Source organism: Equus przewalskii, chromosome 14, assembly GCF_037783145.1.
Source record: "Equus przewalskii isolate Varuska chromosome 14, EquPr2, whole genome shotgun sequence".
In the NCBI taxonomy this organism is placed as follows: Eukaryota; Metazoa; Chordata; class Mammalia; order Perissodactyla; family Equidae; genus Equus; species Equus przewalskii.
This window is the reverse complement of record NC_091844.1, coordinates 67463600-67482420: the sequence shown is the minus strand read 5'-3', so window position 1 is coordinate 67482420 and position 18821 is coordinate 67463600. Positions and strand designations below refer to the sequence as shown.

The window sequence follows — 18821 nt, the reverse complement described above, 5'->3', positions numbered from 1 at the left end:
AGAGCATCTGCCCATGGGAAATCAAATTAGCCCAGTTACTTGCACTGGACAATGTTTTGAATGTGTGTGTGTACACAGGTCTTTTGTTTTGAATACATGAGAACACTGGCGTCTGGATAACATTTGGGTTTAGAGATTCCTACTCCATGCCTCCTTTTCCTTCTGTGACTGGGAAGGGTCTTGGAGAATACAGGCTTGGTTAAACCAGTTATCTCTTTGCCCCTGGAGAACACTCAACCAACGAATGAAGATTTGATAAGGGCCCAGTATGCGCAGGACACTGAGCTGGGCGCTCCAGTAGGGAAGGGTTTTGGGGGTGCCAAGATGGCAGAAGAGAAAAGCCTAGCCTCTCCTTCAGGAAGCCCATGAGGAGCACAGGACTATTTCCATGCGGCAGTGAGCCATACAAGGCCATCGTGGTGAGGGCCAGGAGATATTTCAGAAAAGCTGAAACTTGGGGCAGACAATTCTCAGGGCATTACTGGTATCACTGCAAATTATTCTGAGATAGACAGTACTCTGGTTCCACTCCTCTCACAGTTCTGGCAGGGGCTCTTCCTCTGCCAGTTGGGTGTCTTCAGTAAAATTGTCCCCAATGGGTACTTGTCCTAGATGACAGGCTACCGACAACACATACTTCTATCATATTAGCAGAACCCACCCAAGAGCCAAGGACTAGGTTTTCCCTGTTGAAAGAGGAGGACAAGTTGACTCACTCTCTGTTCAGAACCATTAGAAAGTTTAACTTATACTTATTTTTCTTCGCAAAGCCCAAAATCAATCACAGGCATTGCTTTTAGCTCCTAGCACCAGGGAATTTGGTCTAGCTGCATCTGTAACCAGAGGGAAAAACAAACCTCTGTTATCTTTTCCTCAAAGTCTATAGATTTCTTTGTGGACCTGATTTACTACTCTCTGGGGTAGTGGTTTTCAATTTTTTTTAACTGTGACCCATATTAAGAAATACATATCACATCACCACATGTAGCTGAAACAAGTTTCCCAAACATTACTTACGCTCATGCTATGCAATATCCTGAGATATTTTATATTCTATTTAATATTTTTAAATGGGCTGATCATCCACCAAATTAAATTCATGGTGTAATGATGGGTCGTAACCCCCAGCTGGGAAAATACTCTTCCAAGGCCAGTGCTGCTTTAATCCTCATAGGCCCTGTGGTTGAGGCTTAGTCTAGCACCCCCTTGTGGATTCTCGGACAATAGCAAGAACTCAGCTTTTGCAGTCACCAAAATGCCTCCTGAGTAAGGCATGGACTGCATCCCTATAAGATTTTAGTTCATGGGCCTGTACCTTTCCCAAAAGGCACCTCTACTGATTGTTGCTAAAATTAAAATGGAGCATCTTCCCTCCTCTAGGACATTTCCTCTTAGGACATTTTAGAAGCAAAAATCAGAGAACAAAATTTAAGAACAAACGATGGACCTCATCTCTCACTTTTGATGGTTACCTTTTCCGTTATTTTCACAGCTGCTAATAGGTTACGTAGATAATAGGTGCCAATAGTGCTAACACATGTAAAGAGCACACCACAGAGCCTGGTATGAGTGGCCCCGCCTGGTTCCCACAGCTGTGGCCCTTCCAAACTTCCAATCCCACGTTCCTCCCAGCAGATCAGTCCTTGGACACAGGCAATCTGTTGGGCACCTGCCCTCCTGGAAGGCCATATGAAGGGGGCTGTGTGGTCCTGGTCTTTTGGTGCCTTTGTCTAGAACACACGCTACCCATCTTTGACCCATCTATCTCGAGAACTCTTCTGCCTAAATGTTAATATTTATCGTTTACAGCCAGCCACTTCCCCGTTTCAAAGGTGAACACAGTAAAATTTATGACAAGTGCACAATCAGACAATAGAGGAGCATAAAAGCAGGAGGGAGAGTGACAGCCCATCCATCTGCAGAAACGGTTCATGCAAGGCCCGAGACACCTGGAGGATTCTGGCATGGGGCTACGACCACACATTTTCCTCCTGGGGCTGCTCCTGCTTCTGGGCCAAGGTAAGTCTGCCATTTGCTCAGAGGACAACCGATGGGTCAGCCCTGCTGGTGTCCCACATTGCTTAGGCACGGAGCTCGGGAGAGGAACGTGTCCTTTCCATGAGCACAAGTTGCACAGTTCAGACCCAAACAGGCTGGAATGCTGAGGTTTAAGTGCCCAAGGCTGTGGGGCAAGAGGCAGCTCTCAAGAAGGGCAACAGCTCCACGGTGGGGGAAACAGCGTGGGTGCCGGGAGTCACTAAGACCTGGATTCTAGTTCTTTGTGCTGTGTGGCCTTGGGCATGGTCTACCTCCCTGAACCTTGTTTTTTCTCATCCTTGAAATGGATATACTAATGATAAGCACATTTTGATCATTACTATTTATGGGCTTCGTTTTGTTTTTGCTAAAAGAACAGAGGAAGGCAGAATTCAGGATGATAAATTCTAAAGGATTGCCCACACTCGTTAGTGCTGTTGACTCTGATTGAAACGAGGGAGCTCCCAGCCAGGGTTTTGGATTCTCCTGGTGCTAATGATTAGAAGATTGTGTCTGGGCCACAATCTCTCTCTGCCTCTCTTCTCTCGACCCCTGGCTCTTCCTTCCTCCTTTTGCTTGGAAAGGCAGAATCTTTTAAAGAGAAAAGGGCCTTAAAGATAATCTTTCACCCTCTCCAAATGAGAGGCCTGGGCCCAGAGTGGGAAGCATTTCCCCTGGAGGCCCCAGAGGGAAAGAAGTAGGTGCGGGGCAGAGGCCTGGGCCTGGCTGGGGTCCAAGCCCTGCTGCTTACCTTGGACAAGTCACTTGCCCTCTCTGAGCCTGAGGGGGAGGGTGCAAGGTGGGAGTGGTGCCAGATGGGGAGTTGCCAGTAGGGGAGAATGATAATGCTGCTATGCTGACTGCACAGGGTGATTGCATTTTCCTAATTACTAATGAGGGGCTTTTTTTCTTTACGTTTAGTGACCATTTGAATTCCTCTTCTGTGAAGTGCCTGTTCAAGTGTGTCTCCCATTTTTGTAGGGGTTTGTTCTTTTTCCCATTGATTTTTAGGAGTTTTTCATACATGCTGTGCACTTGCTCTTTTTCGGTAAAATGTACAGCAAATATCTTCTACTCTGAAGCTTGTCTTTCCATTCTCTTTATGGAGACTTTAGATGAGCACAGTTCTTAATTTGGGGGAAATAAATGAAGACCACCCAGATGAGAACAAATGGAGGCTATTTATTCAGAGGTTGCTATACCAAGGGAGTCAGCCACGGTCACCTGCGTTTGACAGAGACTCCAAGGCAGGCAGGGGAGTGGGAAAGCCAGATAGTGAAAAAGCGGGGGCTCAGGTGTGCTCTGGTTGGAGGCTGTTGCCGTGAAGAAGCTGGAGGCTGGCTAACTAGAAGCGAGGCATCTTAAGTGATTCACTTGGGGAACATATTTGGCTTCCTCTGGTTGGTCTTGAGTTGGAAGCTGCTGTCATGGACCAGGTCCCGACTGTGCCTGGCTGATTGCTGCAGGGGTGGTGGGGGAGCTTCCTGGACGGGCCGCTGCAGAGGTGTGGGTCAGAGCTCTACTGTCATCTATGGTCTGGCCACTGTCTGATATTCGGTCTCTCCATTTCTAAACTTTTTAATATTGTCCTTTATGGCTTGTGCTCTTTGTGTTGTTCTTAAGAACTCCTCTCCTGCATTGAGGTCATGAAGATATTATCCTATATTTCCTTCTAAAAGCTTTATAAATTTGCTTTTCTCATTCGGGTCTTTGAACCTTGTTTTAATAGATGTGGGGTTGATTTTGATGATTAGTATAAGCGAGGAACCCAATTTTATATATATTTTGTCTCGTAGATACGTAGTTTTCTCAGCATGATTTATTGAAAAGTCAGTTGTTTCCTCACAGCTCTGCGGAGACACCTCTGCTCACATCTAAGGATTCCTGTGTGCTTGCATCTGTTTCAAAATTCTCCTTTTTTAGTCCATTTGTCTATCCCTGTGCCAATGGCACATTGTCTTAATTCTATAGCTTTGTAGTAAGTTTTATTATTTGGGAAAAGCAAGTCTTTCTATTTTTTCTTCTTCTTTGGAAGTGACTTGGCTTTGAACTTCCATATAAATGTTATTATCAGTTTGTCCATTTCTACCCAAAAAAAACCCATTAGAATTTTGATAGAAATTGCTTTGAATTCTCTGAATCAGGTTGGTGGAAATAGACATCTTTACAACATTGAGTATTCCAAACCATAAGCGTGTGCTTAGATCTTCTTTAATGCCTCCCGAAGTTTTATAGTTTTCTCTGTTGAGGTCTTGCACGTATTTTGTTAAATTTATTCTTAGATATATGATATTTTTGTGTATGATACAATGATTTTTAAAATTTTATTTTGAAAATGTTTGTTATTGGTATATAGAAATAAAATTGATTTTATATATTGATTTTGAACCCAATTAACTCAAATTTTAATAAGTTATTTGTGTATTCTTTTGAATTTTCTATATATACAATCCTGCCAATAATGACAGTTTTGTTGCTCTCTTCAATCTCTATACCATTTCTTTCTTTTGCCTTATTGTACTGGCCGCTGCCTCCACTACAATTTTTCATAGAAGTGATGGTTGGAGGCATTCTTATCTTATTCCCAAGGTCAAAAGGAAAGTGTTTAATGTTTCATCAATAAGTATGGTGTTTGCTACAAACTTTTCTGTAGATACTCTTTATGAGACTAAGAAAGTTCTATTTTATTCCTAATTTGCTAAGAGTTTTTTTTTAGTCATGAGTGGATGATGAATTTTATCTAATACTTTTTCTGTACTTACTGAGATGATCGTATGATTTATTACTTTAATCTGCTATTGTGATAAATTAAATTAACTGGCTTTTTATTATGTTGTTCATTTTTTCAGTCATAGCTTATTAGATTTACCAAAGACATTGCATTTACTTGTCCTGCCTCTTCAATCTTTTTTAATCTAGAACAGTTCTTTAGCCTTTTTCTTTCTTTTGTGTCACTGAAAAATTTAGGTTGGCTTTTGTTGTAGGCACTTCAATTTGGATTTGGCCAAATTGTGTCTTTACTGCTAGAATCAGATTAAACTCTTTGGGCAGAAATACAACAGAGATCCTGTCGTGTCCTTGACGTGTCACATTAGGGGATACACGTGATGTTGGTGAATACCCTATTGGTGATATCAGATTTGATGATTTGGTTAAGGTGGTGCCTGCTGGATTTCACCCTTGTAATGGTACCTTCCCCCACGTGATTTATAAGTTATCTGTAGGGAAAGACTGTGATATCATGTGACAATTCTTATACCCAATGGTTTGAGCATCCGCTGACGATTCTTGCCTGAACTGATTATTACCATGGTGAGCGTAAAATGGTGATTTTAAAATGTCTAGCATTCCTTGTAATGTTATTAGTTGACAACCCTCCATAAAAAGAAGATTCTCTTCTCTTCCCTACTCTTTTTACGTTTTATCTTTTTAATATAAAATGCACTTGGATTCTTTTATTAGTCAGTGTGTTATAATCTAGTCCTGTCATTATTCATTTTCATGCTCAAGTTATTACAGATTTGGCCAGTGAAAAAACCCTTCCAGCTGACTCCTGTGTCCCCACTGATTTTTAAGCACTTTTTAACTTTACAGAACAAGCTATTCTGGGCTAATCTTGTATTTTCCCTGTCTCAGTCATGCAATTAGCTTTTTCTTCAAGGTTCCAATTGGTAGGGGATTTTGTTTAGAAACCGAGATCTGGGTGCTAGGGTGTTCATTGCTGCTGGAGTGTCATTTTGTCTAAGCCCTCTCAGTGGACAGAGTTAAGAAACAAAATTTTCTTTTTTAAAAAATGAATTTATATAAATATCTTTAATTTTTCTTAGAATTGGGCTTTTATCTCCTTCCCCCATTCCAGATTTGGATTGTCCTTCTCCCACAATACACATTAGGGTCACAAAAACATCAATAAATTTACTCATTTGCTGAATCCTATGATACATTCAACATAATATTGGAATTACCACACCACCACCATCACCATCAACAAATGAAGCTCACAATTTCTATGCTGTTCTTTAGTCCTTAGAATATATCCACTCAGGGTGTATAATCAAAATGCTGTGTTTAAAATCACTTGGACTGGGTCTTTTTCTTTTGTTCTCTCTGTGTGGTTATTTGACATATAGCTGAGTTTGTCTCTTTTGGTACTCAGTTATAGAGTTTCTCCCATTCTCGTTAATTTTACTTTATTTTTTGAATATATAAAACACTAACATGGTTCAAGAGTCAAAACTACGTGAAAAGATACAGTCAGAGAAGTCCTTATTCTTAGCCCTGTTGGTAACTAATGTCACTATTTTCATATCCTTTCTCTGTTTCTTTCTGAAAATATATATTCTTATGTTTTCTTCCTTTTTGCACAAAATATAATTTACTATACACTTTTTTTTGCATTTTGATTTTTTTCACTTAACAATATATCCTGAAATTACACTATATCCATTCATAGATGATGGCCTTTGAGAATCATACATACTTACACATATATATGTGTGTTCGTGTGTTTCACATTAAAGAAGTATCCACAAATTTCTATTTTCTGGAATGTTTTTATTTTTATCAGGAATGAATGCTAAAGTTTGTTGAGGTCTTTTCAGCATCCTTGGAAATAATCATATTATTTTTCCCCTTAGATTTATTATTATGTTGAATTATATGAATAGATTTGCTAATGTTGAACCATCCATGCATTCCTGGAATAAAATCAAGTTGGTCATGGTGCATTTTGTTTTTATATACTGCTAGATTTAGTTTACTAATATTTCTTTAGGATTTTTTTTTTATTATGTGCTCATGAATGAGATTAAGCTTTAATTTTCTTTCCTTCCACTGCCCTTGTTGGATTTTGATACCAATGTTATACATTCTCATAAAATGAATTTGGGAGTTTTCCTATTTTGCTGTTTTCTAGAATAGGTTTTTAATAAGGATAGAATTATGTTTTTTCCTTTAATTGGTAGTAGAACTCACTAATAAGGCCATCTGGGCCTGGGATATTATTTTTTGGTAGATTTTTGCCTACTGAAAATTTTTTAATGGTTATAGAATTATTTGCATTTTTAATTTCTTCTTAAGTAAACTTTAGAAAGTTTTATTTTTCTAGGAATGTGTCCATTTCAAGTAAATTTAAGTTTTTTGCATAAATTTATATATGATTTTCTGTTATTATCTTTTTGATGTCTGTAGCAGTAGTCATGCCTCCTTTTTGTTTCCATTACTGGTTATTTGTGACTTCTCTGTTTTCCTTTGATTCATATTGCTAGAGTTTGCCTACCTTATTAGTCTTTTCAAAGAACTAATTTTCAACTTTCCTGATCTTCTGTGTCATAGTTATCTATTGCTGCATAGCAAATTACTCTAAATCTTATTGACAACAGCAATTATTTTATTTACTCACAATTCAGTGGATCTGCAATTTGGGAAGAGCTCAGAAGGGACATCTTGTTCCTGTTCCACATAATGTTGTCTAGGATCGACTAGGAGGATCTAAAGTGTCTGGGGATTTGGTACAAGGGTGTCTTGGTGCTCCTCCAATGGCCTCCTTCTCTATATGGACAGCCTGAGCTTCTTTACCTGGTGACTCAGGGCCCCAAAAGAGCAAAAATAGAAGCAATAAGGCCATTTAATGCTTAGGTCCAAGAGTCATTCTGCTGCTTCCATTGGTCAATGAAAGTTTCGGGGATAGCCTAGATTCAAACGAAAGGAAATAGACTTCACCTCTGGAGGGGAGGAGTGGTAAAAGTCATGTTTCAAAAGGGCAACCAGGATGGGAGGAAATGCCACGGCCGTCGTTGGAAAAGTACACCACAGTCTACGTTGTAGGTTTGTTTCCCATGTCATTAATTCCTGTGAATTAATCTTGCTGGGCATTTATAGCAATCTTGAATCCTAATATCTTTCATCAGTTTTGAAAAAATTCTCAGCCAATATCTCTTGAAAAATTGCTTCTCCATCATTTCTTTTTCTTCTGGAGTGCCAATTAAGTGTTTGTTTGGTTTTCTCACTTTATATACCATGCCCGTTAGCTTCTCTTCCAATTTAACCATCTTTTTGTCTTTCCATGCTGCATTCTAATAATTTATTATGAGACATGTCCTCATTTATCCTTTCATTTGTGTCTCATTTGCTATCAAACCTGATCATTGAAGATTTTGAAAACTGGTTTTACTTTTCAAATTTAATTTATATTTAGTTCTTTACCAAATTTGCAATGTTACTTTTTAAAATAATTTTGTGTTCCTATAAATATCCTCACATTTGTCTTTTATTTTTTAATTAATTTTTTATTGAGGTAACATTGGTTTAAAACATTGTGTAAATTTCACGTGTACACCATTATATTTTGACTTCTGTGTAGACTACATTGTGTTCACCACCAAAAGTCTTGTTGTCATCCATCACTGTAAATATGTGCCCCTTTTACCCCTTTCGCCCTTCCCCTCTCCTCTTCCCCTCTGGTAACTGCAAATCTATTCTCTGTGTCTATGTATTTGTTTGTTGTTGTTGTTTTATCTTCCACATATGAGTGAAATTATACAGTATTTGGCTTTCTGTGTCTGACTTATTCACTTAGCATAATACCCTCAAGGTCTATCCATGTTGTCACAAATGGCAAGATTGCATCTTTTTTATAGCTGAGTAGTATTCCACTGTGTGTGTGTGTGTGTGTGTGTGTGTGTATGTGTACCATATATACCATACAAATATATATACCACATCTTCTTTATCCATTCATCCATCGATGGGCATTTAGGCTGTTTCCAAGTCTTGGCTATTGTGAATAATGCTGCAATGAACATAGGGGTGCATATATCTTTCTGAATTTATGTTTTCATGTTCTTTGGATAAATACCCAGAAGTGGAATGGCTGGATCAGATGGTTATTCTATTTTTAACTTTGTGAGGTATCTCCATACTGTTTCCATAGTAGCTACACCAGTTTACATTCCCACCAGCAGTGTATGAGGGTTCCATTTTCTCCACGTCTTCTCCAACACTTGTTATTTCTTGTCTTTTTAATAGCAGCCATTCTGACAGGCATGAGGTGATATCTCCTTGTGGTTTTGATTTGAATTTTCCTAATAATTAGTGATGTTGAACATCTTTTCATGTGCCTGTTGGCCATCTATATATCTTCTTGGGAAAAATGTCTGTTCAGATCCTCTGCTCTTCTTTCTTTTTTGGTGAGGAAGGTTGCCAATTTTCCTCTTTTTTTTTTTTTTGGCTTGAGGAAGAGTAGCCATGAGCTAACATCTGTGCCAATCTTCCTCTACTTTGCATGTGGGATGCCTCCACAGCATGGCCGATGAGTGGAGTATGTCCGTGCCTGGGATCCTAACCCACGAACTCAGGCCACTGAAGCAGAGCACACGAAACTCCAACCACTTGGCCACAGGGCTGGGCCCCCTCTGCCCAGTTTTTAATTGGGTTTTTTGTTGTTGTTGAGTTGTGTAAGTTCTTTATATATTTTGTATATTAACTCCCTATTGGTAGGTTGTCTTTTCATTTTGTTGATGGTTTCCTTTGCCTTGCAGAAGGTTTTTAGTTTGATGTAGTCGCATTTGTTTAATTTTTCTTTTCTTTCTCTTGCCTGAGGAGATAAGATATTCAAAAAGATACTGTTAAGACCAGCATCAAAGAACATACTGCCTATGTTTTCTTCTAAGAATTTTATGGTTTTGGGTCTTACTTTCAAGTCTTACATTCAGTCCATTTTGAGTTAATTTTTGTGACGGTGTAAGATGATGGTCTACTTCCATTTTTAAAAATTTTTTTAAACATAGTAGTTTTATAATTTTTATCTGATAATTTCAGTATCCGAAGTCTTTGATCTGTTTCTGCTCTATTTTTTCCTGCTAATTCTTGCTTCTGGAGACCTTGTTTCTTTCTGTGCTCGGCTATTTTCTATTGTGTGCTGCTCAGACTCCTTGAAAAATTATTTGTGAGGTTCTTTGAGGCCTAGGATGGAGACATCTGTCTTCAGAGACTGTATAAATGTCATCCTGTCAGGCACTGGGGACATTACCATTCGAGGATCTCTTCAAACTAGACTCATAGTGTGAGGGTCTCTAGAACAGCCCAGCCCCATGCTAAGCACTGTACACATATAACAACTTCCCTTTAAGAAGGATGCACTATTGTCCCCATTTTACAGATGAGAAAACTGAGACTCAAAAATAACCTGCTCAAGGTCATCCAGCTAATAAGTACAGGAGCCAAAATTCAGTCCTGAGTCTGTGTCCGGAGCCAGGGCCTTCTACTACCACCCTGCATTACAGTCGAGCCCAAGGGAGGAAAGAATCACCACTGGGCTTTTATTTACACTTTAAAATGGGCTCAACAAACAACACATATGAAAACAGATTCCTGTTCTGAAAGTTTGGGTTTATAACACTAAAATATCATTATCTCCAAACTGCAATTGGCAAAAGCAAATTGGCAATAAATCACTGTTTCTAAAAAAAAAAATACCATTTTCGCTAGAATTTGATTTTCCTGGAATGGGTCAGAAGTTCCCCAGGAGGTCGTCATGCTAATGAATGAACACTCGTTGCCTTGGCAATGCTCCCATTCCAGGCCTGTCACTGCAAAGCAAACGTGGGAGCTGGGTGAACTCACTGTGTGAGGAAAAGAATACCTCTGTCAGTGTCAGAACAAGTAAAGTCAGTCAGCGTTTGTTTTACAAGGGCCTAGAGTCCTTCCTGGAGGTGGCCAGTCTGGCCTTCTAGAAATACTGTCTTTCCAAATAAGAGTAGAAAGCAATGTTGGAGAACTTCTGGGGGCCCAAGTCCTTCCAGTGATTGACAAGAGAGGGCAGGGAGTTGCTGGAGTCGCATATCTAGTTGCTGGCAGAGCCGCCCCTGGAACTCTGGTGGCAGTCTCCCTCATCTACGTCAGATGCTTCAATCCCCATCCCACCCCCACTCCAACTTGCACATGCCTCCAAATTCCTACTCGGAGCCGCAAGCACAGGTATGGGATTTTCTGTGGGGGCTCCGGAGTCCTACTTTCTTGGCATGTCATCTGTACCTTGTAGATTTTTAGGACTTTATTGTCAATCATCATTTTCATCAAGTTGCATTTTTGCTACTGTCAGTTAACTGTCGGAGCACCCTTCTAAGAACCGAGGTGGGCTGAGCCTGCCTGGTAGATAATAAACCAGATGTAAGGAACCCTCTGGGGAAAGAGAACTGATCTGCATAAAATCACTGGAGAAGAATTAAGTACCAAAATAGGTGCAAGTAGCTATAAGAAAAGCAATAGGATTCAGAGAACTGAGAGATGAATGTGGGTTGGGAAGTTTCACGCGGGCGGTGAAACTCGATTGAGTGCTGAAGGATGAGTGGGGTTGAGAGAAACACAGAGGAGGCAGGAGGGCATGCAAGGGCAGGGAGCAGCATGCCCACAGGTCAAGTGGGGGCTCCACAAGATGGGTTTGAGGAGCTGGGAGCAGGCCTGCCGGACTGGAGTGCAGGGTTGGTGTTGGGGGAGGTGACGAGTTAGATAAAGTGGAATTTTGAAATCCCCAAACGAGAAGAATAGAGATTATCATAGTGTCTTTTGGTTTACAGAGACTTCTAAAATGATTTACTCCAAATCTTTTATTTTACATTTACAAAAACTGAACACTACAGAGGTTAAGCGACTGGCCCATGGTCACCCAGCACGCCTAGAATTTGGGTTTGCTGTGGTGGGAAGTAGGGAGCTATTAAAGATTCTTCAGCAGAGGAGTGGCCTAATACAAGTGGTATTTTGGGCAAGGTGAGTCTGCTAGCTTCAGACATGAAAAGTCATGAGTTGGAAGAGGCAACACACTGGTGAATCAGTGTGCCTCACTCCTAGAAAGAGGCCCAGCAGGGAGTTTGCTGTGCTCTGGGAAGGCCGAGTGCTTTTCTCCTGCCTTAGGTAGCCATTTGCTCTTCATTCTTGCATCTCAGTGAGAAATAGTGGTCCTCAGGCAATGCGCCCTTCTTCATGCCAGAACCTTCCAGTTGTCTCTGGAAGGAAACCTTCCTAATGGGGGAGACTGTGAGGCCTCCACACAGTTCCCTGAGATTCCCCTCCTATTGGAGCTCACTAATCGTTGCTACTGCCCCTATCCAGCTTTAGGGCTCCCTGGTCCCCTTTAAAGTTCTGGCCCATGGTGGCCAAGGCAAAGCTGCAGCTGCGAGTGATGGTGGAAGATACTAGTATAAGAGGGATCAGGGCTCTGGCCTGCCACCGCCGAGGTACCACTTGTTCGCCTTCATCCTGGGACTCTCTTCTTTAGGTTGTTCCTTCTTGGCTCCGGTTCTGCCTCGATTGTCCCCATGAGGAAGTTGAGGAAAATACAATCTGAAAGCAGAGCATTCCTTGTCTGAGGTCATACAATGAGCCAAGGGCAAAATCTCAAGAAACTTTGAATATGCTCTCTCCTGTTAGGATGCTCCTGAGAGCCTTCTTCCCTCTCTTGGGGCACAGAGTGTATGATGCTTGATATTGGAAGAGCATCGGGATAGAGACAGGAGGGCGCACTGGTCTCTGCTTGGAATGGAATCCGTAATGGGTGCTGGTGTCTCCCTGTGGTCCTCAGCACAGGACATGGAATAGTTAGAGAATGGTAGTTTGGGAATTTCCAAATTGTCTCTGATGATTTTTGTAATCTCATCAGACTAGAAGTTATGTCTACCAAAAGGTCATGATGGTATTAATTCTACAGCATTCATTGGCATTCTGATAATGACTCTAGATTGACTGATGGGTAAGGGCAGCTGGAAACACTGGTCTTGTAGACATGGCAAAAGAATAGGTTTCCATGTGCTGGGAATTCAGCCTATAGAACAATGCACATAACAAGCCTTTTTGTAACTTTCTTCTAAAAAGACTGGTCCCAAGGAAAGCATTCCAGACTAGGTTAAGGAGAATCAAGTTCCACACATGGCTCTTTTAGTAACTTGCTGAGTGGTCTTTGGCAAGTGTGCTAACCTCTGTGGGTCTTAGTTTCCTGAGGTATTAAATGAGATGACCTCAAACATCCGCCCACATGGGCCATTCTAGAATTCTAAGACAAACATTCAGAGGTCAGTCTAGCTACCCCAGAAAAGTTTTCTGGCCCTCAGTGTCACTTTCCACTGACTGTGGCATGTGACTGCCCAGGCATCACACTGACGGGACGCTAACATACACGCTCCTTGGAGCACCAGGAATTCTGGTGCTGGAGCAGCAGCCAGCGTGACTCATGGTTTCTGACTCAGCACCTACAGATAGTCACGTGCAGTGCCTGCTCACAGGTCAACAGCAGCGTCCCACAGGCCCTGGGTGTGAATGGGAATGAAGTGCTGCATGAGTGACAGATAAAGCCCCAAAGACTTGCTTACAATCCCCAAGAGCACAGGGGACAAACACCGGCCGACTTGGAGCCTCTCCTTCCCAGCTCACCAGGACCACCCCTGCTGAGTGGATGGCAGTGCTGACACGAGGCCTGCCCTACCCTTGTTGATGTGGTCTGTCTGAGCTGGTGGAAGTCGCCCAGCCTCTCTGAGCCTGTGAAAATGCCAACAGGGTCATAAATCCTGCCTCTAGTTACCCTTTAGAGATGCTGTGAGGATGTTACACTTTTCAAAGAGCCCAAGAATTTAATGCACGCTGAAGAGTGGCCTCAATTCCACATGTGTTGGCCTTGACAGTCCTCCCCACTGCCCAGGGCAAGCTCCTGCCTTTCATCCAGGGAGACAGGTCACCCCTAGCGTGTGCACAGCCCTCTCCTAGTGACACAGCACTTTCCTGTTCTTTGATCCTCACAACAACCCCATCAAGAAGGCAGGGAAGCCAGTCTTATCCCCATTTTATAGATGAAGAAGTCAAGGTTCAGAGAGATTAAGGCTTGATCCAGGTCACAAATGGCTGTCTTTCCTCAGGGCAGGGACAGGGGTGGAAAATTGTGCTCCAGACACAGTATAATTGGAAAAACATAAAGGAAATCTACTAATAGTGCATGAGCTGTTTTAATTTTGCTTTTGAAATCACCCTACCTACCCCTGGCCAGTTGTTAGGCTAACACAGCTGAATTTTCTTGAAGAGTCAGGGCTCTTGACCTCGGAGCATGGAAGCACATGAACATCACTCAAAGGGCGTTTAAAAGCTGCTGGTGCCCAGCGTACTCAAGCCCCAGCCCAGCCCAGCCCAAGCAAATCTGAGCGTCTGTGTGTGGGGGCTGGGCAGCAGGTGACGGGTTGAAAGCACTGCTGCAGAAGGTGCTTCCCTAAGGGAGACTTGTGTGTGACCCAACCCAGCCAAGGCCTGATGCTCCGGTGGCCTTTTGTTGATTCCAGGACCCAAGTGGTCACAGCTCTGTCCAACTTGGATGACTAATCTCAGCCAAACCTGTTTCTCACAGTGTGCACAGATGTCTTTCTCCTTCATTCTCATCAGGATGGAAAAATACAGGGTTTTTCTCCCTTACTGAGCTGGGACTTTTTAAGGGAGTTCTCGGCCGTACATAGATCCATGAGCTTGAGGCTAAAACAACCTTCCGAAAGGGAAGAATTCCCCTAGGATCCTGTGGTTGGGGCTTAATCATGCCACAGGTGCTTTGACAATTTCTTCCACAACGCCTTGGGGTGCTGTGGGAATAAGCAAGAATTTTCTTCCCATTTACCTGGGGGGAAGCAGAGAACTGGAATGAGGGCCCAAGTCACTCCCGGAGTCAGTGGCGACAGGACCCAGGGGTCCTAAGTTTTCATCTGGGTCTTCAGGTCTAACTACTTCACATTTAGATTCCAGGCACAGCCTCTTTGTGGTACCCCAAGGCAGTTATCATCAAGTTAAAACCATGAACTTCTGAGCATTTAGTTAGATGAGGAAATCCCAGAATGTTGAGACTGGAAGGATCTGAAAGACGGTCTATGCCGACTACCTCCTTGATGCTGAAATCATAATAGTGTAACTACCAATTACTGCACCCTCACCACGTACATCGGACGCTGTGCTGCGTGTATGAGCACTGAACGCTCACAGCGACTCCATGAGGCAGAGATTATCAACCTCATTTTATTTATTTATTTATTTAAAGATTGGCACCTGAGCTAACATCTGGTGCCAATCTTTTTTCTTCTTCTTCTTCTCCCCAAAGCCCCCCAGTACATAGTTGTATATTCTAGTTGTAGGTCCTTCTGGTTGTTCAACCTCACTTTATGGGTGAGGAAACAGGCTTGGCAAGATTGATAAGATCAGGAGTGTCCAAAGTCCTAACATCTGCCCAGTGTGTGTGCCACACGGCACCATGATCCCCAGCCTCTGCTTGGACCAGCGCCCTGGGCAGCCCTTTCTTGTCTGAGTAGCTCCACTGTTCTACCAAGGGACAACCTGTCTCCACTGTTCCAGTCCTGGTTTGGGGGCCACATGGAAGAAGGCCAGGCCTTCAGATACTGAAGGAGGTTCTCATACACCCCTCAGGTTCTCTTTTCTCATCTTCCCAACTGTGTTTAAATATGATATCTGACTATTTATTGTTTAATGTGTCCTACCTGTTCTATGATCTTTTCTCCTCCTTTTTTGCCTTCTTTTGGATTCCGTTTTATTGTTTCAGTTCTACCACCCTGCCCTGCCCAACATTAGCTTGCTGATTATATGCTGTTTGTTATTTTGGCATTAAGATTGTAACATGCATCCTTGACTTACTAAAGTCTAATATAAATCAGTGCTTTTATCACTTCCCACATCAAGGAAAGACCTTCTCAGAACAGTGTAACTCCATTTACTCCAAGTCTGCACACACAGCAAGGTGTTACACATATTTTAAACCCCACGCCATATTTTTATTGTTTATATTGGGGTTGGCAAACTTTTTCTGGAAAGGGCCATTTGCTAAATATTTTAGGTTTTGTGGGTCATGTGTTACCTCTATCATGTATTCTTCGTTTGTTCGTTTTAATAACCTTTAAAAACATGAAAACCATTCCTACCTAGAGAGCCATACAAAAATAGTCTGTGGGCTGTTTTATAGAGTCAATATTATTTTGGATTTATCTTTATATCTATTCTTTCTCTACTTCACCCTTCTTATATTGCCATGCTTCCATCTGGGGTCATTTCCTTTTAGCATTTTGAATGTGTCACTCCACTGCCTTCTTTGTTTCCCATGATAAGTCAGTCGTTAATCATTATGTTGGTTTCCTGTATGTGAAAAGTTGTTTTTCTTCTGCTGTCTTCAAGATTTTTTCCTTGGCTTTAGAACTACACCTAGACACGTCAATTATTATAGTTGATGTGTCTAGATAAAATTCTCTTTGTGTTTTCCCTACCTAAAGTTTTGGGTTTTTTTCCTAGCTTCTTTGATCTGTGACTCAATATTTTTCATGAAACATGGGAAGTTTTCAGTCCTTATTTCTTCAAATCTTCTTCTGCCTTTTTCTCTCTCTGCTTCTTCGGGACTCATATTACTTGTATGTTTGTATGCTTGGCAGTATCCACAGATCTCTGAGCCTCTGTTTATTTTCCTCCCATCTTTTTCCTCTGGATTTTTCAGGAATGTGCTTTCTATAGCTCTATCTCTAAGTTTACTGACTCTTTTTTCTGTCACGTCAAGTTGGTTCTGAGCTACCCAGCAAATATTCCATTTCAATTATTGTACTTTTCAACTCTGGAATTTCCTTTTTTTAATATGTGTATATATAGCCTCTATTTATTGAAACATTAGTCTTCATGTTTTTCTTTTATTATTTGAACATATATAACAGCTGCTTTGAAGACTTTGCCTGCAAAATCCAACATCTGGACTGACTCAGAACTGGTTTCCATTGACTGCTTTTTTCCTGAGTATGGGACTCTCTTTTCAGTCTCACAGCATGTCTAGTAACTTTTGGTTGAAAACTGGACATGTTTAATAACATTTAGCAATTCTGAATTCTGTCCTATTTTTCTGAGGGTGGTTGGTTTGTTTTTTAGTAACTTGCCTGCACTTAAACTGCGGAATCTGTCTCTCTCATGGTGTGCAGCCACTGTGGTCTTTGCTCAGTTTTTTAATTCTTATTTTAATTTTTTTAACCCGGCCTCCTAGGAGTCACCCCTGGATCTGCACAGTTTAGTGATCAGTAGTGATTTGGGCAGAAGATGTGCTCAAACACCGTGAGCCTGTAAGGCTCTGTTGATTGAGCTGTGTGTAGGCTGGGGAATGAACACGAAGTTGCGGCCAATTCTCAACTTTCTCTTAGCTTTAATCTGACATGGGGCTCTTTCCGGTCTTCGCAGCACATGCATAGATTCCCAGTCAGCCAGAAAGATGTAAAGAGCATGCCTCAGCCCTTCTCATTTCCTGGATTGCCTCATTAAATATCTGATTGGTTCACCTCTCACCCCAACTGGAAACCAAACATCGGGCTAGCAAAGCTGTGGATATTCCCCATTTATTCCACATTAGTCTACCACTTCTCACTGGTCTATTATCTGTTTTGTTTTTTTCCTCTCTCTTGGTTTTTGATTATTTGGTGTTGTCTCCTGATAATTTTTTTAAATTGAAATCCAGTCATTATATATAAAAAATTTGAGAGATAATTTTATGTTCTGGGATGGTGCCATCTTCCTCCCTAAAGGCTTTACTTTTTTGCTTTTGGCAGGCAGCTGGGTTGGGGAAGATCACCTTAACCTAAGCAAGAATCAAACCAATTAAAGCAGGGCTTCAGTCCTTTTAGAAGCTGGTCTGTTTCAAGTTTATCCATGTGCCAAGGGACTAGCTCTTTGAAGTGCCAACTGAAAGCCTGGGATGCTTACCAGGGCCCCTCCTCTTGGATGGACATGAACTCCAGTATTTTCCCCCAGCTCCATGGAACTGCCTGAAGTCTGCACAGCACATTAGCCTTTTTCCTGCTGATTTCTGTTGAACGTGATTTGGCAAATGCTTCAAGAGTAAAAACAGCATCGAATGTTGGGCTCACTCTCTTCACTTCTCTTGTCTCCGGCTCTTGACACCCAAGTTCTTGCTAACTTTAAGGCTCTCAACAGATATATATATACACACACACACACACACACACACACAAATGTGGAAATGCATAATAGAATGTCTGTAGAATCAAAAATAAGGCCTTGAAGATTCCATAGCAGAGGCAGGAAAAGATGTAGGAATCCATTGATAATCTTCAAAAAACAGCCTCTTTTGAGCCCCTTTCAAACCTTTTAGATCTAGAATCAGCAGATAGGAGCTCTCAACCCAGCCCCACCTCTCTAAAGAAAAATTTTAACTTTTGCTGCTATAAAATTATACTAGTAACGACATCCGTATCCCTGGATTGTTTTGATAATGAAATGACGGTACCTTTCATCAAAATTAACATATTTCAACATGTATTTTGTGCAGGCACTGGGCTAGATCTTCTGCTGTATTGATTTTTTAAATGTTATAAACAATATAGAATGCTGAGTATATTTGCTGTCATAAAAATCTTTTTTAAGAAAACTGCTATTTAAAGCAGGGGACCAAAGGCTTTCTTTGAGGAGCAATCTTATATTTCTCCCAGGCTTGGAGCCTGGAGGACTAGATGTTCTGAAGGTGACATTTCTCAAAAATGAGGGGACATTTGGCACCCAGCAGCTGTGTTCCTCTACCTGTGAAGGTCCCAGCAAAGCCCCATGAGGAGCTATGGCATCTGCAGCCAGCCTGGGAATCTAGAAGTCAATCTCAGGCATTCTTGGGGCTGAGGGCTATTGAGAGACGCCATCCTCCTATTTCACCCTGATGACCTCTTCGGTACCAGTCTAGATCAGGGACTGGCTGGTAAACTATCGCCCGTGGGCCATATACAGAC

At 41.7% G+C, this 18821-nt stretch overlaps 1 protein-coding gene across 1 annotated transcript in view; it reads left to right on the top strand.

The window, feature by feature from the left end:
* The window catches only part of PLB1 (phospholipase B1), a 126983-nt gene that overhangs the window by 3335 nt on the left and 104827 nt on the right, over positions 1-18821 (top strand). Inside the window, exon 2 of the mRNA XM_008517767.2 lies at positions 1810-2019. Within this exon, the coding sequence (XP_008515989.2) occupies positions 1932-2019 (88 nt within the window). The 5' untranslated portion in view covers positions 1810-1931. The remainder of the gene's footprint in view (positions 1-1809; positions 2020-18821) is intronic.